Source organism: Saccopteryx bilineata, chromosome 2, assembly GCF_036850765.1.
Source record: "Saccopteryx bilineata isolate mSacBil1 chromosome 2, mSacBil1_pri_phased_curated, whole genome shotgun sequence".
Classification (NCBI taxonomy): Eukaryota; Metazoa; Chordata; class Mammalia; order Chiroptera; family Emballonuridae; genus Saccopteryx; species Saccopteryx bilineata.
The window spans coordinates 257,075,204-257,100,977 of NC_089491.1; the positions used below are offsets into that span (position 1 = coordinate 257,075,204).

The following is a 25,774-nucleotide window of genomic DNA, read 5'->3' on the forward strand; positions in this document are numbered from 1 at the left end:
CCGACCGCTGCCATGGCAACGGCGTCAGGCGCTGATTGCTCCCGAGCCCGTGAGCGGAAATTACGTCAGGGTAAAGAGGCGGGCCTGGAAGTGCGTGAGTTTCGCCTCTTCGGTGACGACTCGCTCAGTCGCCGCCATCTTGCGGACTTGTTGTGCTGCCGCTGCGGGAATATTGCTTTGACGCAGCACCGCTTACCTATACCGAGGCGGACTGGCAGCCCTGAGCGTCGCGGTCATGCCGGCGGGACCCGTGCAGGCGGTGCCTCCGCCGCCGCCAATACCCACCGAGCCCAAACAGGTACTGTGCCCCCTCCCCCTCGACCGGTAGCTGGAGCCTAGGCCTCGGCGGGCCTCACTTATGCAGGAAGAAGCGGCCGCTTAGGAAGGCTTCGAGGGACGGACTGCAAATCCCAGGAGGCAGCGCGCCGCCTTCTGGTAGCGAGCCGAGCTCTCCGGAACCGTGGTTCTCACAGTGTGGGCCTCGGTCCAGCAACATCCGCATCATCTGGGAGTTTATTAGAAATGTAGAGCCTCTGTTAAGTACAGCCTAAGGAAATATAGCCAATAACATTTTAATAACTACGTATGGTGCCAGGTGGAAATACCGGGGGAACACTTTGTAAAGTATATGATTATCTAACCCCTATGCTGTGCGTCTAAAACTAATACAAGATAATATTGAATGAAAACTGTAATTGAAAAATAAAACTAATTTTAAAAATGTAAAAAAAAAAAAAGAAAGACAGGGTCTCCACCCCAGACCTTGGAATGGGAATCAGCATGTTAACAAATCCCAAAGTGATGCATAAAAGTTTGAGAAACATTGATCCAGCCCATCTACTGGTTGTCTGTGGCATTTGGGCCCATCCAGCCTTTGCCCAGTAATCCCTACTTTTCCAGCCTGCAGGGTACAGCTTTGTTCATTCTTCTGCATCTGCTGGGTGCTTAGTTTAAGCCAGACACGGAGCCAGGCTCTCATGTTCCTGGAATGAATGATTCACAGCTGCTGCCTTGGAGAGCTAGCTCATAGACTAGTGAGAAGTCCCATCCATACACGTGAATATTCAACGAACATGTATTACCCCATCACTGTAAATAATACATTTCCAGCCAATCTTTAGAAAAAGATGTCAGTTAGTTGAGGGTAAAGACATAGATAAGTAATTGCAGTATGGTGTGATTTGCCCTATAATAGCAGTACCAGGTACAAAGGAACAAGTCATCTAATCCACATTGCTGGTGGAGGGTACATTAAGGTAGGTGAAGCCGACAGGAGTGAGAGGTAAATTTCTTCTAGAAGGTGCCTAGAAATTAACTAATCTAAAGCTCTGGCATAAGAAGTAATCCGAGACGTCAATTTGGATGGGGATTGTTTAGCTGAGAGGTGGTAGAGGCAATGGAGGATGTGGTTGTGAGTGCCGTAGGACAGTGTGAATACTGTGAAGAGAACCAAGAACAGAATTTGGGGGATGCCCAACGTTATGGAGGGGGTGTGTGAAACAGAAACCAGGTAGGAAACTTGGATGAGCAAGAAGGAAAGACAGGTGAGAACAGGGCCTGGAAGTTGAGGAGTGGAGAGTTTTGTGAAGGAGTGGTCATTGATCACACAGTCAGATAACCGCTGTACTTGGCTATAGGCAGTTGTTTTTGACTTCGGCAACAATACTTGAAATGGATGGGGACCAAATGGGAGGTGAGGAAGTGGGACTGGCAAGGCTGAGCGAACTCAGGATGTTTAGCAGAGGAAGGGGGTGGGGGGAGAAGGCAGTAGCAGAAAGGAACATAAGGGCAAGGGAGAAACTTTATTTTTCTTTTTTTTTTTTTCTTTTTTTTCTGAAGTTGGAAACGGGGAGGCAGTCAGACAGACTTCCCACATGCGCCCTACCGGGATCCACCCGGCTTGCCCACCCGGGGCCATTCTAGCGCCTGAGGCAGAGGCCACAGAGCCATCCTCAGCACCCGGGCAAACTTTTGCTCCAATGGAGCCTTGGCTGCAGGAGGGGAAGAGAGAGACAGAGAGGAAGGAGAGGGGAGGGGTGGAGAAGCAGATGGGCGCTTCTCCTGTGTGCCCTGGTCGGGAATCGAACCCAGGACTCCTGCACGCCAGGCCGACGCTCTGCCACTGAGCTAACCGGCCAGGGCCTAAACTTTATTTTTCTAAGAGAGACTTGACCATTTGAAGACTGGCAAGGAAAGAATGTTAGAATTTACCAGACAATTTTGTGTTGAGTATTCCAGCGCAGTTTCATGGAATAGTTGAGCATTGAGTGGTGGTTAAGACTGTAGAATGGATGTAGAGGGAAAAAGCATTTAAGGCAGAAGGAGCTGCTCTTGGAATTTCCCGTTTATTCGGCAAACAACCACTAAATACCCCATGCCAGGGACACCCATTTGTGTGGGAGCCTTCTAGATTCTGGAACATGGTTTCTCAAATGTGGTCAGAGACCCTCTGCATCTGAATCACCTGGGCACTTATAGTAAAAATGTAGATTCCCAGGTGTCACTGACATAGTCTAGCTCAGGGGTCCCCAAACTTTTTACTCAGGGGGCCAGTTCACCATCCCTCAGACCGTTGGAGGGCCGGACTACAAAAAAAAACTGAACAAATCCCTATGCACACTGCACATATCTTATTTTAAAGTAAAAAAACAAAACGGGAAGAAATACAATATTTAAAATAACAAACAAGTAAATTTAAATCAACAAACTGACCAGTATTTCAATGGGAACTATGCTCCTCCACTGACCACCTATGAAAGAGGTGCCCCTTCCAGAAGTGCGGCGGGGGCCAGATAAATGGCCTCAGGGGGCCGCATGTGGCCCGCGGGCCGTAGTTTGGGGACCCCTGGTCTAGCTGGTACAACCTGAAAAGCTGCTTTTTGTATTTATTCCCCAGGAGGGTCCCTTGCAAGTACAATGCAGTTAAGAGAACCACTCTTCTGGAATAGAGGGTTCTAACCCAAAGAAAGTCTGCAGGAGAGCCTAACGCTTTCAGTAATATACTAGAAGGGTTTAACCTGGAGGGCTGGGGTTGCAGCCCCAAACTAGGAACTTCAAGACTTTCTTTTCTTTTTTTCACAGCCCACAGAAGAAGAAGCATCTTCAAAGGAGGATTCTACTCCTTCCAAGCCAGTGGTGGGGATTATTTACCCTCCTCCAGAGGTCAGGAATATTGTTGACAAGACTGCCAGCTTTGTGGCCAGGTAACATAGCTACTTATGCTTGTGTGACTTATAGGTGGATTTTAGCACCAACAGTCCTGAATCTGCACAGATTTACACTGGATTTTAGAGAGGCATTGCCAGGGTGGCACTCTAGTGACGTCAATGGTTAATGCACCTTTGAAAGTACAAGTCATCGGAGCATTTAGTTCCCCTGTCAGAGACACTGTGGCCACAGGTTTGATCCCTGTAGAGAGTCACTGTCAGTGTAGGCCCGTTGGTTCATGTAAAACCACAGCATGGTGATGATGTAGGAAGTGGTCAGGACTGGCATCTCTAACACAGCATGGCAGTGGCAGAGTGTGAGTCACTCCCAGCCCCAGAGTCACCAGGAGCCTGTGCTTCCAAAACAGATCACAGAAATGCCTGGAAAGCTGCTTTGTCATGGATAGTATGTGTATCTCTGTCTGATCCGCTGGCTTGAGGAAGACCAAAAAGGGGGCTGACCCTTCTCATTGTGCAAGGACTTCATTCCTCAGAGCCTCATGACCAACAGCAAAAGGCAATAAAATGCCATCTCAGGGTGGTTGTGGGCATGAGTGAGATAATGGGACTGAACACAGTTCAGGGTCATCATGCAGGTGGTAGCTGTCTCCTCAGAGGACATGGTACAGGTTCTTCTTGTCTCTTCCTGTCATACTTAGACACACTCACACGTCTTCAGATGGAATCTTTTTAAAAGATTTTATTTATTGATTTTTAGGGAGAGGAAAAAAAGAGAGAGAGAAAGGGAAAAGGGAGGAGTGGGAAGCATAGACTCCTAGTAGTTGCTTTTCATATGTGCCTTGACTGGGCAAGCCCAGGATTTCAAACCGGACCTCAGCATTCCAGGGTGAGGCCCTCTCCATTGCGCCTCCACAGGCAGGCGGATGGAATCTTCTCGATGGCCACTTGACTCCAAAAGTCAGTACATCCCCTAGTTTAAGGTATTTCTTTGGCAGTCAGCAGGCCACATCTAGCCTACAGATCTTCTGTTTGTCTTTGCAATATTTTGTTTTAAACTCAAAGTAGTAGCCACTTTTAAATAATGACATAGCACAAAAAATCTGGATTTCTGGCCTCTCTTGAACTGGTCAGCTCCTTGTATGGAAGCAGTAGCCAGCCGTTGGCGGATTGCTGCCCCTCAGTCAGGGCATTTGCTCTCTTAAACGCCTTGATCCCCGAGGCAGCATCCCCATCACATCATTTAATAATTGTATTCCTTTCTCAACCTCCTAATAAAATGAAACAGAAAGAGCTTACTCTGTTTAATGTCTTTCACTGTGTCCGGTGCCATGCAGATTTGCCTCATCACATTTCAAAGGTTTAGGTTTTGATTAACCTGGATATTGAATTGAAAACTGTTTTGAGCTTGATTGAACGTTATCAGGCCGTGTCAGATTTACAGCAGTAGGTGTATTTATGATAAATGTTTAATGCCTCGTAGCAACACTCATGCTTCCGCTTTTCCCCTGATATTTTAAAAACAATAAATAGGAAAAGGGTGTTGGAGGAAGAATCAACACAATCTCACTACCAGAATAGTTTCTGCCGGCTGTTTTCACTTTTTCCTGTTTCCTTTGGGCCCTCGGCATCCTTTTTTAGATCCTTGTAATACTAGCAGAGATACTTTCACATCCTGCTTTTTCCCTTTTGTGCTATAAGCATTTTCCCATGTTGCTTCATGGTTTGATGCTGCGTGGTCCTCTCTGGAGAGGCTGTGCCATGTTGAGAAGACAGGCCTTTCTTGACTTGGCCATCTCCTCTCTTTTCCTTCAAAGTTGTTTCCAACATTTCATTTTGGCAAACAAAGCTGTGGGGAAGTCTCTGCATTTTCTTTCCCTTTTAGATTATTTCTTTAGAAGAAAATTGTGTCGTACATTATTGCCTGAAAGAGGATTTGTGAAGATTTCGGTATGTTTATTTTGCCAAGTAGCTTTCCAATAATTTTATGCCAGCCTCTTCTGCCACAGAAATAAGAGTCTAACTAAGTTCCCCTAAAAATAAATCTATATATCCACATTTCTAGATCTATTTTTGGCTACAGTGATTGCCTTGTAGGCATTAAACTAATTTAAAGCAACAGAAGAGCTGGGAATGAACATGGCTGCCTTTTCATTGTTTTCTTCTTTCAGCTTGTTCCCAGATGTGGTGAGGTTATTATGGCTTCCAAGGCAGTGATAAGGAGACAACCAGAGCCCCTCTTTCTAGCCGCACTTCATCTGGCCTGAGTGTTGGATATGGTGGCCTAGTTTTAGCAGTATCTGTGTACATTCATTCTCCTTGTGTGTAGTTTGCATTATTTAAGAAGTGGGGCAAATGTTTCTCCCTCAAGCACGAAGTTCTAGTTGGACTAATTCACTGTCAAATTGAGACCTCATGGTATTAGTCATGATACAGAGTGTCACCAGAAATTGTGGAGGAGCTAGCCTAGGTGTTTTTGTTTTTTTTTGTTTTGTTTTGTTTTTTGTATTTTTCTGAAGTTGGAAGCAGGGAGGCAGGCAGACACCCACATGCGCCCGACTGGGATCCACCCGGCATGCCCACCAGGGAGCAATGCTCTGTTCATCTGGGGTGTTGCTCTGTCGCAACCAGAGCCATTCTAGCACCTGAGGCAGAGGCCACAGAGCCATCCTCAGCGCCGGACCAACTTTGCTCCAATGGAGCCTTGGCTGCGGGAGGGGAAGAGAGAGACAGAGAGGAAGGAGAGGGAAAGGGGTAGAGAAGCAGATGGGCGCTTCTCCTGTGTGCCCAGGAATCGAACCCGGCACTCCTGCACGCCAGGCCGACACTCTACCACTGAGCCAACTGGCCAGGGCCCCTAGGTGTTGATGACCACCACTGTGGTACAAATTGTGATAGTGGCTAATCTGGAACTCAGTTTGCCTACACCGTGTCTATGCCCCTATCTTCAACTGACAGGGTCAGGGTGTGAAAGTGAAGAGAAAGGAGCAAATCTGGCTGCCCACCAGCCCCTGGAGTTGTCCCTTGGTGTGTTTGGGGCATCTCCGAGTGCTGGGCTCTAGCTGGAGGGGTGATGGAAGCCCCACAGTTGTCTCCTATTACCCAGATCATCTCTAATGCTTGTGAAACAGCCCTTTTAACATTTAGAAGAGTAACAGGCCTTGCATTTGCAAGCCACTGTGTGATTCAGGAAGACTAACATCTCTTTAACTAATTTGATCTTCTTAATAGTGCAAGATAGAGAGGGTAGTGTTAGCCACATTTTACACATGGAAAATTGAGACAAAGAGAAGTTTGGTAACTTGCTGAGTCATTAGTGAACCCAAAACTTGAATGTTTTCATATCTTGTGTCCTTAAGGTTAGTGCACTTTCTTACTGACATGGGTGTTACCTACAGGGTGGGACAGAAGTAGGCTTACAGTTGTGAGTATGTGTAACAGTTTATTTTTGTATTATTATTTATTAATTATTATATTTCCCAAATGAGCAACTGTAAACCTAATTTTGCCCCACTGTGCGTGTGTGACACCTTGAAATATTACTTTTGGGACTCTAAAAAAATCAGGTGAGAGAGACTTTTTTTCCCCACTCTGAGATTTTTAAAGGCATGCAAATTGGGCACATGGGTGTATATAGGAAACTGTCGCAGGTACAGAGAGATGGAAGACCTCCCTGCCGATCTCATTGCTCCCCGTCATCTGAATGTGCCTTACACAGCAGCGCAGGTTCATGTCCTTGGAGAGTGTTTTCTGTCTGGGCCTCGCCCAGTAGTCAGTGCGGTGATTTTAGGCAGTACTTGGACAAGTTATAAATCTAATTGTCTACATTTTTATGTATTTTTCAGTCCTCGTTACCGAAAGGACAGAATCTCAGTTTGGTGCTAGTACATCTTTAACACCTCTCCATTGCTCAGTAATTCCCCATTTTAACTAAGGAAACTGGCCTCAGTCACAGCAAACTTAGAGCTGAACTTCAGAAATACTAGTTCTTTGTTTTCATTGTATTTAATTTTAAGGCTGCTTTTTGTTAGTAAAGCAATAGTGACTTTTATTTGAAGTAGTAATGTTTATTTGTAAGTATATATTTTTAAGTAAAGAAATCTTATTTTTTTTAAAAAAAGCAATAGTCCAGATGGTTTTGGAAATGGCAAGGCTGGCAGAGGAGCTGTAGGAATGAGGAAGCCTGGGAGACCCTGTGGTAGAGAAGGCCTGGTTCAAGCCGAAGGGGACGGATGGCACTGGCCCGTGATGGCAGGAGTCTCAAGGAAGACCTGTGCTGTGCTGAGAGGGGCTAGTTTGAGTGATGGGTGGTACAAGAAGGAGGCTTGAATGGACAGTGAACTTGGTCTTAGCAGTTGCAAGGGTTGTGGTATTAATTCTTTTTTTGCTTCATTTTAGGAACGGACCTGAATTTGAAGCTAGGATACGACAGAACGAGATCAACAACCCCAAATTCAACTTTCTGAACCCCAATGACCCTTACCATGCTTACTACCGCCACAAGGTCAGCGAATTCAAGGAGGGGAAGGCTCAGGAGCCATCGGCCGCCATCCCCAAGGTCATGCAGCAGCAGCAGCAAGCCACCCAGCAGCAGCTGCCCCAGAAGGTTGGAGCCCGTTCTTTTCCTCACTTCTCCGGGCCTGAGAGGGAGGCCAGGACAGGGAGGGAGGGGCAGATAATGAGCTTCACTATCCAAACCGCACCAACCACCCAGGGAGAGCGTTAGGTTTTTATAACCTCTTCTTATAGAGGCAGATGCTGAGGCTCAGATAGCAAAGTCCTGCTGACAGTTGGCATTTCTCTAGCACTGCTTGTCAAGCTCTGTGCTGAGGGCTTTAGGTGTCTCATTGACACCTCACAGGAGCTTCGTGAGGAGGCCAGCAAGGTGATCATCTTACAGATGAGAGGTCTGAGGCCCAGGGAAGTGTGATTTCCCCGGGACCACGGAGTCAGAACTTTTTTTTTTTTTTTTTTAATTTTACTGACTTTTTATTATGTTTATCTATATGATCAATTTAAGGAAAAACATTTCTAAACACTAAGATCATAAGACTGAAGACACAGTAATAAATTTTTGTATACCTAAAAAAGAAACCATTTCTAAACATTCTAAGATTTATGACCCCTGACACATTTGCAATGTGCCAAAAATAGATCCAAGGGCTGGAGTAGGGAGTTTTAGAAAAAGTAAGTTCTGGGGTCACTTAGACTAGTTCAGGATAGAAATAAGCTAAAATAAAGTTACATATGCTAAGATCCTTTAAAGTTACCTATGCTAAGAGTCTTTCTACATTTCAAAACAACTGTAATAATTGGTGCCTGTCATGGAAATGTGAGAGCATATGGAAAAAGCAGAGGATGCCCAGCTCAGGTGGGAAAAAAGAGAAGAGTTCCTGCGTACACCTGTCCCTGGTGCTAATTCTAGGGCCCCATAGAGTCATCCTGCACAATGAAATCAGGCCCATATATGAAGATAAGAGTAAAGAGGCCTCTCATTTTTGTGTCAGTGTGATAAAATCTACTGGGAAGTGAAGCTGAAGCTTAGTAGGCCCAACCCCGTACAGATAGATCCTATTTACAAAATTATATTCATACCTGGTTGTAGCCTATAAAGGTGAAATATTCCTGGGTGAAATAAAGCCTGTCAAGAATGTAAAATTCTCACATAGGACAGAATATCTGAGTGCATGGACCTGAGAGTTATAATGATGTAATAATGCTGATATTTCCAAGGAAGAAAACGTGAGCCTCTCCCACTTTCCAAAGTGATTCTTTTCAGGAACTATTTATTTATTTATTTATTATTTTTATTTTTATTTTTTTATTTTTCCGAAGCTGGAAACGGGGAGGGACAGACAGAGTCCTGCATGCTCCCGACTGGGATCCACCCGGCACGCCCACCAGGGGGCGATGCTCTGCCCCTCCGGGGTGTCGCTCTGTTGCGACCAGAGCCACTCTAGGGCCTGGGGCAGAGGCCAAGGAGCCATCCCCAGCGCCCGGGCCATCTTTGCTCCAATGGAGCCTCGGCTGCGGGAGGGGAAGAGAGAGACAGAGAGGAAGGAGAGGGGGAGGGGTGGAGAAGCAGATGGGCGCTTCTCCTGTGTGCCCTGGCCGGAAATCGAACCCAGGACTTCTGCACGCCAGGCCGACGCTCTACCGCCGAGCCAACCGGCCAGGGCCCAATTTATTTATTTTTATTTTTACTTTTTTAGGGAGGGTTCAGAGGCAGGAAGAGAGAGAGGCAGAAATATTGAGCTGCTTCTGTGTGTGCCCTGATCGGGAAATCAAACTGGCAATCTGTGCTCCGGAACAACACTCAAACCAACTGAGCTATCTGGCCACAGCTCATTGATCACTTTCTCATTATGTGCCCCGTCTGGGGGCTCCAGCTGAGGCAGTGACCTTTTGCTCATGTCAGCAAGCTTCCTCTCAAGTCAGCTGTCTTGGACTTTAGCCCATTGACCTTTGGGCTCAAGTCAACAACCATGGGATCATGTCTATGATCCCACACTCAATGTGGTGACTCTGTACTCAAGCTGGTGAGCCTACACTCATATAGATAAACATAATAAATCAGTAAAATTTAATTTAATTGTTTGTTTTGACAGAGGCAGAGAGAGGCAGAGATAAGGACAGACAGGGACAGACAGACAGGAAGGAAGAGATGAGAAGCATCAATTATTCATTGCAGCATCCTAGTTTTTCATTGATTGCTTTCTCATATATGCCTCAATGGAAAGGGGGGGGGGCTACAGCAGAGTGAGTGATCCCTTGCTCAAGTCAGCAATGTTGGGCTCAAGCCAGTGATGGTTAGGTTTCAACCCATTGACCACGGGGTCATCTACAGTGTGTCCGTAAAGTCATGGTGCACTTTTGACCGGTCACAGGAAAGCAACAAAAGATGATAGAAATGTGAAATCTGTACCAAATAAAAGGAAAACTCTCCCAGTTTCATATCTCAGTTCGATGTGGGCTCACTCACAGATTTTTTAGGGCTCCTTAGGTAGCTATCCCGCATAGCCTCTACACACTCGTCACTGACGGCCTACCAGAACGGGGTTTCTCCACCAAACTGCCGGTTTCCTTCAACTGCTTATCCCACCGAGTAATGTTATTCCTATGTGGTGGCGCTTCGTTATAAACGTGCTGATATTCACGTTGCACTTTGGTCATAGATTCTAATTTAGTGAGCCACAGAACACACTAAACTTTCCTTTGTATGGTCCACATCTCAACTGGCATGGCTGTTGGCTGCTCCGCTGTATACACAGTGTTACATCATCATCTGCGCATGCACACATGCTGCCACATCATCCTACAGAAACTTAAGAGGGTTTTCCTTTTATTTGGTGCAGATTTCACATTTCTGTTGTCCTGTGTGTGTGTACTTCATGTAAATGTCAGAGAAACAGGGTGACAGTAAAATAACCTAGTGTTCAGATGAACACATTGGCACAGACAAGGAAATGACTTGCTGTGCAGGAGTTGTGGTACAGTTGCAATTATTTATGGATGGATTAGAGGGTGAATTTATTATGATTAATAACAATTAAATTAAGTCAACCTGACCAGGCAGTAGCACAGTGGATAGAGCAGTGGTTCTCAACCTTTCTAATGCTGTGACCCCACAATACAGTTCCTCATGTTGTGGTGACCCCAAACCAAAAAATAATTTTGGTGGCTACTTCATAACTGTAATTTTGCTACAGTTATGATTCGGAATGTAAATACCTGATATGCATTATGTATTTTCCGATGGCTTTAGACGACCTCGCTGGGATCGCGACCCACAGGTTGAGAACCACTGGGATAGAGTATCCGACTAGGACACAGAGGACCCAGTTTAAAAAACCGCAGGTCACCGGTTTGAGTGCAGGATCATCCAGCTTGAGCATGGGATCATAGACATGACCCTGTGATTAATGGTTTGAGTCCAAAATCACTGACTTGAGCTCAAGGTCACTGGTTCAACTGTATACACCAGTCAAGACGCATATCAGAAAGCAATCCATGAACAACTAAAGTGCCACAACAAAAAATTGATGCTTCTCATCTCTCTGCCTTCCTGTCTGCATGTCCCTCTCTGTCCCTTTGTCTCTCTTGTTAAAAAAAAAACAAAAAGTGAAAATTAAAGTGGCTTTGAACTTATGCAACCTAAAGGAAAATAAAGAAAAAGAATCAACACACAAGCTACACAACATCACCAGATGAAGATACATCAGCCTGGACTCTAGAGTAACAGCTAGTAAAACAATAGACTAAGAGGATAATGAGTATGTACCAGTCTCACCAAATCATGGAGGGACACATTACCAGAAGAGAAAGCTTCAGCCTGGGCTCCAGAGTTGCCCACCCACCATGTGCATCAACCAGGAAGAGTTCTGAGAGCTTCAGGGACCCTACCTATATTTATAGGAAAATTTGGGCTGGAGGTTATTAACCTGGGAGCCCTTCATGCATAACCTCTAGGAAGAAAGAAAAGTCAACACATTCTGAAATAATTAACTTAGGCTGGCAATCAAGTAGTAAGAACATCCTTCCTGGCTTCAGGGAAACCTGCCTTGAGACCATTCTTCCTGGATTCAGGGGAAACTGCAGCAGAAAGTCATCCCACCCTGAGTAAATGACAAAGTCATCCCTGCAACCATTTTTTGTGACTCTTTTTGTTCATGTTCAGTTGAGCATGGAGACAGAACTTTAAAGTCCATGCTCTCAGCCCCTTTTCTTTGCCTTGTCTAAGGCTTGTGGACCCCTTTTTAATTTAAAGTTGTTTTGTTTTTTAAAAAAATATTTTATTTATTGATTTTTAGAGAGAGGATGGGGAGTGGGAAGGAGTAGGAAGCATCAGTTCTTAGTAGTTGCTTCCCATATTTACCTTGACGGGGAAAGCCCAGGATTTTGAATCTGCGACCTCAGCATTCCAGTTTCAATGCTTTAATGTAGGCCCTTTCTTGTGCCATCATTCTGTCTCACCATCCCAGGACCCCTCCATCTGGCCTGCCCTAGTACCCTACCTTAGAACTAGGACCACAGGTAGGGATGATTAGGGTTGCCTGTGAGGACAGGAAGGGATGGCACATTTTGCTTCCTGTGCAGACTTGGGTTGGTCCCTTTTCTTTCCTCTACTCCTGAACCAAGGTGGCAAAGGTTGCTCCTTGTTTTACAGTGGGAAGGAAAGATTGACGTAGGTTCTGAGACTTTCCATTGCAGTTTACTTCTAGGGCCTCAGGCTACTTTTAATTTCTTCATCTTTAAAAAGTATTCATGGTACCTCCACCTCATGGTTTGTGTGGAGGCCAGATGAAGTAACAAATGTGGAAGTCCTTCATCCAGTGGGGTCCTCTGCACACATAGAGGGCCAACTACATCCTTTTTCCCCTCGGTTGGGATTTATAAGCTGAGTTCCTGTTAGATCTCCTGCTACTCAGTCCTGACCCTCAATATCAGAGCGGCAGCAGAGATACAGAGAGCATGGGCCACACTGGAAGCCTTTCAGGTTGTTGAGGCCACATTTGGTCAAGAAATTGCTGCTGCTCTTGTAAGTTAGGATTCTCTCACATTGTACACATCATTAACAGAAGCATAAAGCTCCCCTCCTGAGCCAGTTCACAGGCTGTGCCTCTTGCCTCACATGTCTTCTGTGTCTTAGGTCCAAGCCCAGGTGATCCAAGAGACCATCGTGCCCAAAGAACCCCCTCCTGAGTTTGAATTTATCGCAGACCCCCCCTCCATCTCAGCCTTTGATCTGGACGTGGTGAAGCTGACGGCTCAGTTTGTGGCCAGGAATGGGCGCCAGTTTCTGACCCAGCTGATGCAGAAAGAACAGCGCAACTACCAATTCGACTTCCTCCGTCCACAGCACAGCCTCTTCAACTACTTCACGAAGCTGGTGGAACAGTATACCAAGGTGCCTGGTTGGGTGCGGGCCAGAGTGTGGGACCCAGGAAAGGAAGGCATTTTACCAAAAGTTTTCTATCCACTCACTGTCTCTAAGGAGAGTGTTCCTCTGTGGGGCCCCCGTGTGGATGTTAAAATTTCATTTTAGTATGAAATTTTGATTTCTATTCAATTTTTTCTTTTAAATGCAACATTGATTGCTATTTTTCTTAAAGAGATGAAATGCATGATTGATAACTGTCGTTAAGTGACTGCCTGCTATGTGACAGGGCCAAGTGGTGCTAGCTGTTTTTAAGTACAATAAATTTTCAAGTGCCTAGTACAGGGCCTGGGAGAGAAGGAAGCCCTTAATAATTGTCGCCTATTACCTAATTTAATCCTCATAAGAACCCACGAGGTAAGTGTTTTCCCCCTTTTTCGAAAGCAGGAACTAGCCCAGAGAGGTGAAGTCATTTATGATCTCTCAGCTAGAAGGAACCTTCAGTGATATTTAATCCAACATTTGGCTCTAAAATCCATTGTTTTTCACCCTAAAAAGTACTTGAATTAGAAATATTTAAATAGGCATTGGGAAACATTTTTTTTTTTTTTTGTATTTTTCTGAAGCTGGAAACGGGGAGAGACAGTCAGACAGACTCCCGCACGCGCCCTACTGGGATCCACCTGGCACGCCCACCAGGGGCGATGCTCTGCCCACCAGGGGGCGACGCTTTGCCCCTCCGGGGCGTCGCTCTGCCGTGACCAGAGCCACTCTAGCGCCTGGGGCAGAGGCCAAGGAGCCATCCCCAGCGCCTGGGCCATCTTTGCTCCAATGGAGCCTTGGCTGCGGGAGGGGAAGAGAGAGACAGAGAGGAAGGAGGGGGTGGGGGAGGGAGGAGCAAATGGGCGCTTCTCCTATGTGCCCTGGCCTGAAATCGAACCCGGGTCCCCCGCATGCCAGGCCGACGCTCTACCGCTGAGCCAGCCGGCCAGGGCCTGGGAAACAATTTAACATCAGTTTAGCCAATATTTGAGTAGTAACATATGCAGCGTTTTCTCATTTAATCCCTAGTAACCTATAAGGTACCCATTGCTATAATTATTTTACAGAAGAGGAAACAGAGGCACAGAGACATTAACTTGGCCAGGATCACAGCTACTAGGTCACAGAGCTGGCATTTTTACTCCAGACTCAAAAATCTTAATTATGCTACATTGTTGTAATTAAGAATCTGAGCAAGTCAGTACTGGTATTTAAAATGATCATATTAGTTTATTGCAAAGTAAATTGATACAGCTTTTCCTGTGGTATGTCTTTCTTGCTACACTTGTAGTGGAGATTATCTTCCTTTTAGTGGCATGGTCTGTACATCTGCCTTTTTTTTTTTTTAATTCATTTTAGAAAGGAGAGAGAGAGAGAGAGAGAGAGAGAGAGAGAGAGAGAGGAGAGAGAAAGAGAAGGGGGGGAGAAGCAGGAAGCACAACTCCCATATGTGCCTTGACCAGGCAAGCCCAGGGTTTTGAACCAGCGACCTCAGCATTTCCAGGTCGACGCTTTATCCACTGCGCCACCACAGGTCAGGCCACATCTGCTTTTGATACCTAGAAATAATATGTAAAGTTCTAAGTTGTAAGGACTCATGATTTCTTCCTATAACTTAACTAACTGTAAGTATATAAATAGAAAGATTTATAAAAATATGTGTTTAGAAAATGACCAAATCCAGAAGCTAATAGCTAAAATAACAATCATTGAAGGTCCACAGCCTGACCTACATAGTATCAATTTTAAGTGAGCCCTGGGTTAATTTCTTCTAGTGGACTGCTTCTGGGTTTTAAGGTCCCCAGTTGGTTCCGTTACTTCCCTCTTCCCTCTCCCTCAGAACTTGAGTGTTGACATTTAGTACTCTTGAGGGCACTGGTGGCTATCTCTAGCCATGGGGACTCTCAGAGCAGCTCGATTCCTGGGCTAGAGGTACAGGGGGATGGGGAGGCTGAGCCACTTTGCCGGTGATAATAGATAATGTTGGGGCAGTTGGATTGACTGGCTGTTTCGAAAACTAGCATTTGTTCATTCAGAAAATACATATTGAGTGCCAGATACTATTCCAGGTGCTGGGGATATGATAGTAAAAAAAGATAAGAAGTCCCCACTGCTGACTTTGGGGGGGAAAAAAGGACAGAAAGAAATTTCTGTCTTGGAGAAGTTTCTGGTCTAGTGAGGGAGTGACAAGCAAGTATCTCAGTGTATGGCAGATGGAGAAAAAGGAAGCAGGAGATGGAAATGTAGGGCAGTGGGGCCAGTGGGCTACAGTCTCAAATAGGACAGTCTGGGAAGGCCTGGTACAGTATGCAAAAGGGTAGGAGCAGGTCTGTACCCTGAAAGCAGCTAGCACATACTGACTGTGTGCTAGGTGATCTGTGGTTTGCATACTTCCTGCTAATTTTTACAATAAACTTTTAAGTTGATGGTACCAACTTAAGTGGTAGTGTCACCTTTTATAGAAGGAAACCAAGTTACAAAGGTTAGGTAACTTGCCCAAAGTCACACAGCCAAGTAGAGCTGGGATTGGGACCCAGAATCCCTTTTTTTCCCTTCTCTGCCTTTCCACAGGCCCAGAAAGGCCGCCTCTTCACCCCGTGTTGTGCTGTACTGATGTTGCTTTAATAACTTCTGTGTTTCAGATCTTGATTCCGCCGAAAGGCTTATTTACAAAGCTCAAGAAAGAGGCTGAGAACCCCCGAGAAGTTTTGGATCAGGTAAACTCAATTTCTTATAGTTACTGATAATGCAAGTTATAGTGTGTGGGTTCTGTCTCATGTCTGTAAATCTCTGAGGTAGTACGTTGTCATGGTCCAGACACAGTAGTGGTGGAAAGAGAGGCCTTATGGCTACAAAGACCAAAGAAACCTAGATTCTTTGCTCTCCCTCTTTTCTACTCTCAGTAGAAGCCCACTCCTGAACAGATTCTCTGGTGACAGATGCCTTTTGAAGCCCCAGGTTCTCAGAGTTGAGGACAGAAGGCATACTGACGCTGGCTGTTTTGAAGGGCTGCATGAAGTCTCGTTTCTTAGGCTTTCAGATGCTACTTCTTTTGTGGGCACTTGGTTGTCAACGCGGACTTCGTAGGAGGTAGTTAAGTACTCTCTGAACACAGCTTCTTGCTAACTCAACCAGAGCTTTCTGCAGTTGTAACAGACAGCTAGCTGGTCTTGGACCCGAGGCAGGTTTCTGTGATGTTTTGATTTTTCATCTCGTCTGAACTCTGGGCCTGGCTGAAACTATATAGATACAAATATTATAGTTTGCTCCATGAAGTTTCCCTTTTGCAGGCAGAGCCGCCTCCTTCCTATTTTGAAGAAGATGCCGGCTTTGGTGAAGGCCTTGTGGGTGACATTCTTGTTGGGGCAAATCCTGATTTAGCTCAGCACTTTGCTGTTTCCTATCTCTTCAGGTTTGTTACCGAGTGGAATGGGCCAAGTTCCAGGAGCGTGAGAGGAAGAAGGAGGAGGAGGAAAAGGAGAAGGAGCGAGTGGCCTATGCACAAATTGACTGGCACGATTTTGTGGTGGTGGAAACAGTGGACTTCCAGCCCAATGAGCAAGGTAGGTCTGTGACTCCAGATGGGGTACCAGGAGCTCAGAGCCATCCTGGGAGAGCTCGTATAAGTGTTCCCAGAGAGCAGCAGAATCCGTCCGAGGGCTTTATCAGTGTCTGTATCCTCTCTGCTCCCAAAACGCTTCACTTCTATCACCTGTCTCAGTTAAACTTATTTAACAAGTATTTATTGTGTCGGACTGGGTGGGCCTCTGAAGATAGGAGAGAAGTCAGACCGCCCCAGCTCTTGGAAAGCTCACACTGTGGAGAGAGTAGATAGATGGGCCTTTGGTAAGGAACATGTATGGAGGCCTCCCTTTAATTGGCTCACTGTTGTACAGGGAACTTCCCTCCCCCTACCACCCCGGAGGAGCTGGGGGCTCGAATCCTCATTCAGGAGCGCTATGAGAAGTTTGGGGAGAGTGAGGAGGTTGAGATGGAGGTCGAGTCTGATGAAGAGGATGAAAAACAGGAAAAGTCAGAGGAGCCTCCTTCCCAGCTGGACCAGGATACCCAAGTGCAAGACATGGATGAGGTATGTCTCTGGGAAGGCCTGCAGGATGACCATTTCCCCTGGAGCCCAAGGAGATGGGGTGCTCTCCACCAGAGTCAGATCCAGCTCCCTTGTGAACTTTGAAGGGAAGCGTGGGTCCTGAATAAGTCCTCCTGACTAAGCAGCAGCACAGAGCCTCTTTCCAGCTTGGGCAACAAAGATTCATTCACAAGGAAGGATCTGTCCTGTTCTGTGACCTTCCCCCTTTGCCCAGACCCTGTTCCCTACCACCCCCATGGTAGCGCTCAGTGAGGGAACCCTCTATACCTCAAGCTTTGATGCATTTGAGCTTAGGTCCAAATGATCAGCAGTTCCCAGAGCTTTTCTTAGTATAGCCTGTGCTTCTTTTTGGCTACCTCTACCCTCCGAGCCAGGCCTTTCAAGCAGGCATAGAGGGTCCAGAGCCAAGCTATTCTCCTCCCCTCGGAAAGAATTTGTGTGCAGCCTGAGAAGAAAGGCCCCTGTGTCTGTGGGAATTGACTTTTTCTCTCCCTCCCAGCATTACTCCCTGAGCAGCAACCACTGAGCGCCAACTTGCTCCCTACACCCCTCCCCGGCATATTAAGTGCCCTAGGCCTCCTGGGACTGCCTGGTGCCAGCTGCTGGAAATGCCTGGGCAGAGTGTTAGCGCCCCAGTGTTCCCATTCATGCTGTGAGGAAGCAGCTTGGCTGGCTGCCAGCTGGCCTGGGCTGCCCAGGGAGGTTTAGCACATGGATGCTGGCTGGCAGGGCCCTGGGCAACTTGCCACCCTGAGAGCCTCCAGGGTTCAGCTGCAGAATGGTGGTTTCTTAGCTCCTTTTTGGGTCCTGCCATTGTTTGCTTTTCAGGGTTCAGATGATGAAGAAGAAGGGCAGAAAGTGCCCCCACCCCCAGAGACACCCATGCCACCACCTCTGCCCCCGACTCCAGACCAGGTCATTGTCCGGAAGGACTACGACCCCAAAGGTAGGCCCTGCTTTCCTACTCTCATATGCTCCTTAGAGCTGTCTGTTTCTAGGATGGTTTGAGGTGGCTTATTAAAGGCATTGATAGCCCTCTGTCCCAAGCTTCGCAAGGGGGAACAGGGCATAGTCATCTCTGGTGCCCTGAAAACTTAAGCGGTGCCAGGTACAGTGTGGCACTGAATGGATGTGTCTTGAATGAGTGATGCACATATGAAACAATACCCTCTTAACCCAGGCTGTCACCCAGTGTTCTCACTGAAGCATTTCCTTTCAGCTTCCAAGCCCCTGCCTCCAGCCCCTGCTCCAGATGAGTATCTTGTGTCCCCCATCACGGGGGAGAAGATCCCTGCCAGCAAAATGCAGGAACACATGCGCATTGGGCTGCTTGACCCCCGCTGGCTGGAGCAGCGAGATCGTTCCATCCGTGAGAAGCAGAGCGATGATGAGGTGTATGCTCCAGGTGAGGTGGGGGTTCCCCCACCCAGTCCACACCCCGTCTCTGACACAGCACTGGCTCATCTTGGCCCATAGGAATCTCTATAAACTACAGTTAACTTGTTTTAAGCAAACATAGGAAGTAACAATTGAAGTCTGGAAAAGCCTTCAAAGGTAGGTACAGTCTGTGGTGCTACAAAAGAACTCATTATTTTCAGAATGACTGTCCTTAGGGCTCCTCCAGAGGCAGGCGCCTATGAGGATGGCATGTGTCCATTGACATCCCAGAGCCAATCTGACTATAGCTGGGAAGGGTGCTCATTCTTGGGGCTGTCTTAGAATGAGGGTTCTGATGGCTGGGGTACACTGAGCACCTGGAAGCAAGACACACTGGTCCTGTGACTGCTGTGTGAGAAGTAGTCAATAGGAAGGAAACTGTCCCGGAGATAGGAAGCTAGGCAAAAGTAGTCAATAGGGAGGAAACTCTCCTGGAGGTAGGAGACTAGGCTTTTAGTTCTGACTTCGCTACTTGCTACTCACATGACCCTGTCTTCTCATTTGCCTTTCATAAATCAAGGAGTTGAACAAGCTCTGGTTTATAAGCTTATTTAGTGCTGGTTGGGCAGCTTTGTTCTATGGGACCACCCTCTACCCTGCACCAAAAGAGCTGCTGCCTTGTCAGAAGGACAACTGGTTTAGATTCCCATTCTGTCCCGTCTTTGTTCTGACTGTATCCAGGTCTAGATATCGAGAGCAGCTTGAAACAGTTGGCTGAGCGGCGTACCGACATCTTCGGTGTAGAGGAAACAGCCATTGGTAAGAAGATCGGTGAGGAAGAGATCCAGAAGCCAGAGGAAAAGGTGCAGTTTGGCTATATCCTAGTGCTCTTCCTGCCCTCAGACTCCCACATTGGGCTCATTTATAGGAGCCTTAACAAGCTGTGGCTTTGATTTCCCTTATAGGTGACCTGGGATGGCCACTCAGGCAGCATGGCCCGAACCCAGCAGGCCGCCCAGGCCAATATCACTCTCCAGGAACAGATCGAGGCCATCCACAAGGCCAAGGGCCTCGTGCCTGAAGATGATACCAAAGAGAAGATTGGCCCTAGCAAACCCAACGAAATCCCCCAGCAGCCACCACCTCCATCTTCAGCCACCAATATACCCAGCTCAGCCCCACCCATCACCTCAGTGCCTCGGCCACCAGCAGTAAGCCAGCAACCACTTAGTCACTCATCTTTTAAAGTGTAATTCTTGGGGTTGGACACTATTGGCTGAAAAGGGCAACTGCCTTATAGTAGGGCCCAAGTGCTAAGTGGAGTAAATAGAAAGAACCCTTTAATTGGAAGTGAGAACCTCTAGCCTGACCTTTTTTCTGTGAGGGAGGATTGGAACAGGGCAGGAGGCAAGTGGCAGATGTGTAAAGCAGACTTGGGGCAGAGAAGGGCTGCAGCACTTAATGGGTCTTCGAGGACTACTGGCTTATCTCCAGGAGGCTAAATGAAGGTCAGCCTCTTTAGTGGCTCTCTCAGTATCTGCCATGAGCAGCTGGTTGCGTCCCAAGGAGAAAGAGGGTCACTCTGGGCCTCTCTCAGCCAAGTTCCTATCAGAGCCTGAGATGAGGCTGCAATCTCTCAGCCCCAGGGGACTGAGTTGGAGCTGTCCAGCCCCATCCTTAAAGTCTACAGGTGACCAGTTGCCAGCTGTGAGTCCAGCCTTGGCTTCCTGTGACTTGAGTCCCTTCTCTCCCACAGATGCCACCTCCTGTTCGTACCACAGTTGTGTCCGCAGTACCTGTCATGCCCCGGCCCCCAATGGCTTCAGTGGTTCGACTGCCCCCGGGTTCAGTGATTGCTCCTATGCCACCTATCATCCATGCACCCAGAATCAACGTGGTGCCAATGCCTCCTTCGGCCCCTCCTATCATGGCACCCCGCCCACCTCCCATGATTGTGCCAACAGGTCAGTGTATTTTTTTTTTTTTTTTTTGTATTTTTCTGAAGTTGGAAACAGGGAGGCCATCAGACACACTCCCGCATGCGCCCGGCCGGGATCCACCCGGCATGCCCACCAGGGGGCGATGCTCTGCCCATCTGTGGTGTCACTCTGCGGCAATCAGAGCCATTCTAGCGCCTGAGGCAGAGGCCACAGAGCCATCCTCAGCACCTAGGCCAACTTTGCTCCAATGGAGCCTTGGATATGGGAGGGGAAGAGAGAGACAGAGAGGAAGGAGAGGGGGAGGGGTGGAGAAGCAGATGGGCGCTTCTCCTGTGTGCCCTGGCCAGGAATCAAACCCAGGACTCCCACACGCCAGGCCGACGCTCTACCACTGAGCCAACCGGCCAGGGCCAGGTCAGTGTATTTTATGTTGCTTTTTGGCCATTGGGTCAGGACTACAGGCCAAGCACTGTGCAGAGCAATGACTGACAGTGGTGCTAGCTGTTCCAGCTGGGGGTCTAGCCCAGAGGAGAGCCATGGCTTCCTCATGTGAGAGATCCCTATGCTAAAAGCCGGGAGCCATGGCTCTTGGGGTAAGATAGCCTGATGTGGCAGAGCTGAGGTTTGTGCCCCAGAGGAGTTGAACCTTAGGTGGGCATAGAGGCCTGACAGTGCTTACTGTTGGTAGGCACCCACTCCATCCATCACTCCTGTCCTTGCGGCTTCCCAAGTCACCTTGCCAGGGAACCAACTGGCTGCCAGACTTAGCAAGGTGGGGCCCTTCACACCTCTGATTAGAAGAAACAGGAAGCCTTTGCAATCTCCCCTCTCGCTTCTCACCAGCCCTGAGTGCTGGGCCCTTTTCCCCACTCACACAGCTGCTTATTCCTGTCATTCCAGCCTTTGTGCCCGCTCCACCTGTGGCACCTGTCCCAGCTCCAGCCCCAATGCCCCCTGTCCACCCTCCGCCTCCCATGGAAGATGAACCTGCCTCTAAGAAACTGAAGACCGAGGATAGCCTCATGCCTGAAGAGGAGTTCCTTCGCAGAAACAAGGTATGTGATCCCAGAGTGTTGCCTGTGGCCTGGAGTGTCTAGCTGGGGAGTCCAGTCCTGCCGCAGTCACACACTCTTTGGCCCACCCTGTTTTGCTCCCATGGTTTTGGATTCCAGGGCATAGATCAGCCAGTAGAGGCCTGTGAGGGCTTCTGAGCACATAAAAGATGTGGGGTCAGTTGGAGGAGTAGATAGCTTTCGTGGTCCAGTATGAACTATTGGTGTAGAGGCCAGCAAGGAGACTCAGCTGCATAGGCAGCAGACTTGGGTGTGAAAGGGACCCTAGACCATAGAGAAGTGATTCTCAGTCTTTTTCATCTTGTGGCACAGAAAAACTACTTAAATTTTGTGGCACACCAAAAAATATTTCTTTTCTGGCTGATCTGACAAAAAAATATATGTGTAAGTTTGATTTCGTTCACACTGGACGGCTATTGTTGTGTTGGCTATTGTCATATTTTTATTTGACAATCTAAGGAAAAAAGGTCAGTGCACCTCACTAAATTGTCATGTATGACATATTTTAAAATTTCTTTTACACTGGTTGAAAGTTGTTACTTTAGAGCAGGCGTCCCCAAACTACGGCCCATGGGCCACATGCGGCCCCCTGAGGCCATTTATCCGGCCCCCTGCTGCACTTCTGGAAGGGGCACCTCTTTCATTGGTGGTCAGTGAGAGGAGCACTGTATGTGGTGGCCTTCTAACGGTCTGTGGGACAGTGAACTGGCCCCCTGTGTAAAAAGTTTGGGGACCCCTGCTTTAGAGGAAACCCTGGGTCCTTAATTTCTTTGTGGACTTCTCCTCCAGTTTCAGCCCTTAAAAGGTCTGCCTGTTGTGGGGATCATGAAAGGAGAGGTTGGAATCTTGGTACTGCCCATCCCTAGGGAAGCTTGTTAGGCTTCAGAGAGGAGGCAGTTCTAGCCCTACTCCCCTAGTGCATTTGACCAAATCTTTGTTTTCTTCCATTTATTCTGATGGTGTTTCTCATCTCTTGAGTGCTCAACTGCCAGGGTGGAGCTATAGATTATGTGGGCACGTGTCCATTTGGTGCTTATATATAGCCATGGCATTGAGGCTCGGGGAAAGCTGAGTTGGGAACACAGGTCTTCTGACCTCATAGTTTATATTCTTTCCCTTTGTGGTAATTCTTGGGGTTTGCAGAGCATTTTCATGTCACTATATTAGCTCCAGACTTACCAGGAGACAGGGTAGAGATCGTTTTTAAGAGGGGAAACCAAATGTTGTGCCATGTCACAGAGGCATCAGTAGTGAATCGGGCCAGAGTCCAGGAGCCTAGGTGGAGGTGACATTGTTTAGACTGGCCCAGGAATAGAAGAGCGTAGTTCCTGATGGCTCAGGTATCCTAGGTGTAATGGTCACTTTCTGTTTTGCAGGGTCCAGTGTCCATCAAAGTCCAAGTGCCCAACATGCAGGATAAGACAGAATGGAAACTGAATGGGCAGGTGCTGGTCTTCACCCTCCCACTTACAGATCAGGTATGATTTGCTGCAAGGGAACCAAGGGATCAGGGGGGCAGCTTCTTTCAGGTGATCTTAGGAAGGGAGTAAATGCCCTCTCCTTGGTTCCACAGGTCTCTGTTATCAAGGTGAAGATTCATGAAGCCACAGGCATGCCTGCAGGGAAACAGAAGCTGCAGTATGAGGTGAGTTGGGTGTCTAGTTCAGCCCCTTGAGTCTAAATGCCTCTGCTGTCCCAGAAGCTAAATCCCCTGTGGAACCAAAGGAGTGGGGACACGTGGATGTGGCCATCCGAGCCCATCCTTGAGCAATGATGCTGGCTGGGAGTGCCAGAGCAGGTTAGCCTGACAGGCTGAGGCTCTGGTGGGGCCACAGTACAGCCTTCTTTTTTTATTAATGTAAAGTGGTATTCTTTATTGAATTTATTGGGGCATATTGGTTAATAAAATTGTATAGGTTTCAGGTGCACAGTTCTACAATACATCATCTGTGTATTCCATGTTCACCACCCTGAGCTAAGTCTTCATCTTCATCTGTCCCCCCCTTAGTACAGTCTTGTAGTAGGTTCAGAGAACCCTTTGCCTCAGTGACAGGATGGACATGTGGGGACAAGTCTTGGAGTGTTATGCTGGGTTTCTGGTCAAGTGGCAGAGCCTTCCCAGCCAGTATGGTCTTGAGTAGCTTGGCTTCATGCATAAACACAGAGGTGGTAGTCCAGCTTATTCTGGTTCCCACCAGGTCTCACGGGGCTGCTATGTTCTCCCACTTTGGACTTTGGCAAATTCCCACTCTGGGTTTGTTTCCTGCTCTATAAATGAGACTGTTGAACTAGTTGATCTCTAACGGTCTTGTGACTTAAAATTCTATGGGGTTAGTATTTAAAATTCTGTGGGGTTGGTCAGGGCCAACTTTTTGGAGAGTTGACAAAAGGGATGAGCATGGTTTGGCAAGAAAGAAGGAAAAGCAAAACATTCTGGGAGGAACCAGAGACCTTCAGTATGTCCTGCGCCTGTATCCCTTCTTGTACCTGGCCTTCCTTCAGGCCCTTGTGCTCATGTAAGTTCAGAATGTGAACGGACATTGGGAATGAGGCTGCATAATGTGCTCAAGGCCAGATGGCCCCCACTAAAGCCCACAATCTGTTTTCCAGGGCATCTTCATCAAGGATTCCAACTCACTGGCTTACTACAACATGGCCAATGGTGCCATCATCCACCTGGCCCTCAAGGAGAGAGGCGGCAGGAAGAAGTAGAAAAGAGAATACCTGCTCTCAGGTCCCAGCCACTGCTGTTTTGCCTCTCCTGTCTCCCACCCCCTGCCCCAGACCCAGGAGACCCTGCCTTGTACATTTGTTTCTCTCTTAGTTTGGAAACTCATATTGTTCTGCAGTGTTCCCCTACCTCCTTCCCACGTAGGTAATAGAGGGCTTCCTTTGCCACTCTCCTCCCCAGTGGTGTCTGGAATTCATTTGGTTTGAGTCTAGATTTGAGAGGCTTCATTTCTTCCAGCAGCCCTTTAGGAAATGTGAACCCAGGAATATTGTGTGAAATAGTGTCATAGTGCCGATTAGAATGTGCTTGTTATTGTCATTAATAATTTTGTATCTTGCCACAGGCTGTCTAATAAACCTCTTAGACCCTTCTTGTGAAATCAATGTCATAATAAGACTTGTCTGTTGGCCACCTGCACCCTCTCCAGACCTAAGGCAGGGGGAGTGTGGCATGGCGCCCTGTGGTTCTTATGCTCTGAGGAGTCATCAAGTGTTTCACGAATTTTTCTTGGAAAGATAGATATTTATTGCTCTTTTAAAATATTTGGACTCTAAAGGCATAGCCCTGCGTATTTAACAGACTAATACAGATGTCTTCAACATGCCAGAACCACAGAAGAACAAGGATGGATGAGATACAGTTTCTAGATCAGTGGGCAGCAGTGAGACACATGCAAATGAGACTTGAGGGTAGCAGTTTCCTGCAGACCTGGAATCACCCATCACCTTATTGGCCTCTTTGACCTTTTGCAGGTGGCTTACCCTGAGTGAGCACAAGGACACAAAGAGGTTTTTTTAAAAAATGTATTTACTAAAAAAATTTTAAATACATAATTGTACAGAAATACAAAGGATTGTAAGAAAATACTATGAAGAATTGTATGCCAAAAAATTAGACAACCTAGATGAAATGGACAAATTCCGTGAAACAGATAATATTTTATAAACCAATCTGGAAGAATCAGAAAACCTAAACAGACCAATTGCAACGAAAGAGATGGAAACAGTTATCAAAAAAACTCCCAACAAACAAGCCCTGGGCCCGATGGCTTCACAAGTGAATTCTACCAAATATTCAAAGAACTAACGCCCGTCCTTCTCAAGCTATTTCAAAAAATTCAAAAGGAAGGAAGACTTCCAAGCTCCTTTTATGATGCGAGCATAATTCAATTCCAAAACCAGGCAAAGACAACACAAAGAAAGAAAATTATAGGCCAATATCCCTGATGAATTTAGATGCTAAAATCCTCAACAAACTATTAGCCAACTGGATTCGGCAATATATGAAAAAAAAATCATATACCATGATCAAGTGGGATTTATTCTGGGGTGGCAAGCCTGGTACAATATTCACAAATCAATCTATGTGATTCATCACATAAACAAAAGGAAGGAAAAAACCACATGATAATTTCAATAGTTGCAGAAAAAGCATTTGGTAAAATCCAGCACCCATTCATGAT

General features: G+C 47.1%; 1 protein-coding gene across 1 annotated transcript; it reads left to right on the forward strand.

The window, feature by feature from the left end:
- The first annotated feature begins 100 nt into the window (after positions 1 to 100).
- SF3A1 (splicing factor 3a subunit 1) lies at positions 101 to 24,682 on the forward strand. Its single transcript, XM_066260157.1, has 16 exons — positions 101 to 298; positions 3,082 to 3,203; positions 7,563 to 7,770; positions 12,814 to 13,071; positions 15,726 to 15,800; positions 16,496 to 16,646; positions 16,980 to 17,173; positions 18,020 to 18,137; positions 18,411 to 18,596; positions 19,310 to 19,431; positions 19,534 to 19,779; positions 20,325 to 20,532; positions 21,409 to 21,563; positions 22,958 to 23,059; positions 23,155 to 23,226; positions 24,192 to 24,682. Exons 1-16 carry the CDS (start codon positions 236 to 238, stop codon positions 24,291 to 24,293), a joined length of 2,382 nt encoding a protein of 793 aa, XP_066116254.1. The 5' UTR covers positions 101 to 235; the 3' UTR covers positions 24,294 to 24,682.
- Positions 24,683 to 25,774: the final 1,092 nt, after the last annotated feature.

Coding starts and splice junctions, on each gene's coding strand:
- SF3A1 (XM_066260157.1), top strand. CDS start 236: ATGCCGGCGGGACCCGTGCAGGCGGTGCCTCCGCCGCCGCCAATACCC. Junction 18,597..19,309: donor TGATGAGGTGTATGCTCCAG/GTGAGGTGGGGG, acceptor GACTGTATCCAG/GTCTAGATATCGAGAGCAGC. Junction 19,432..19,533: donor TCCAGAAGCCAGAGGAAAAG/GTGCAGTTTGGC, acceptor TTTCCCTTATAG/GTGACCTGGGATGGCCACTC.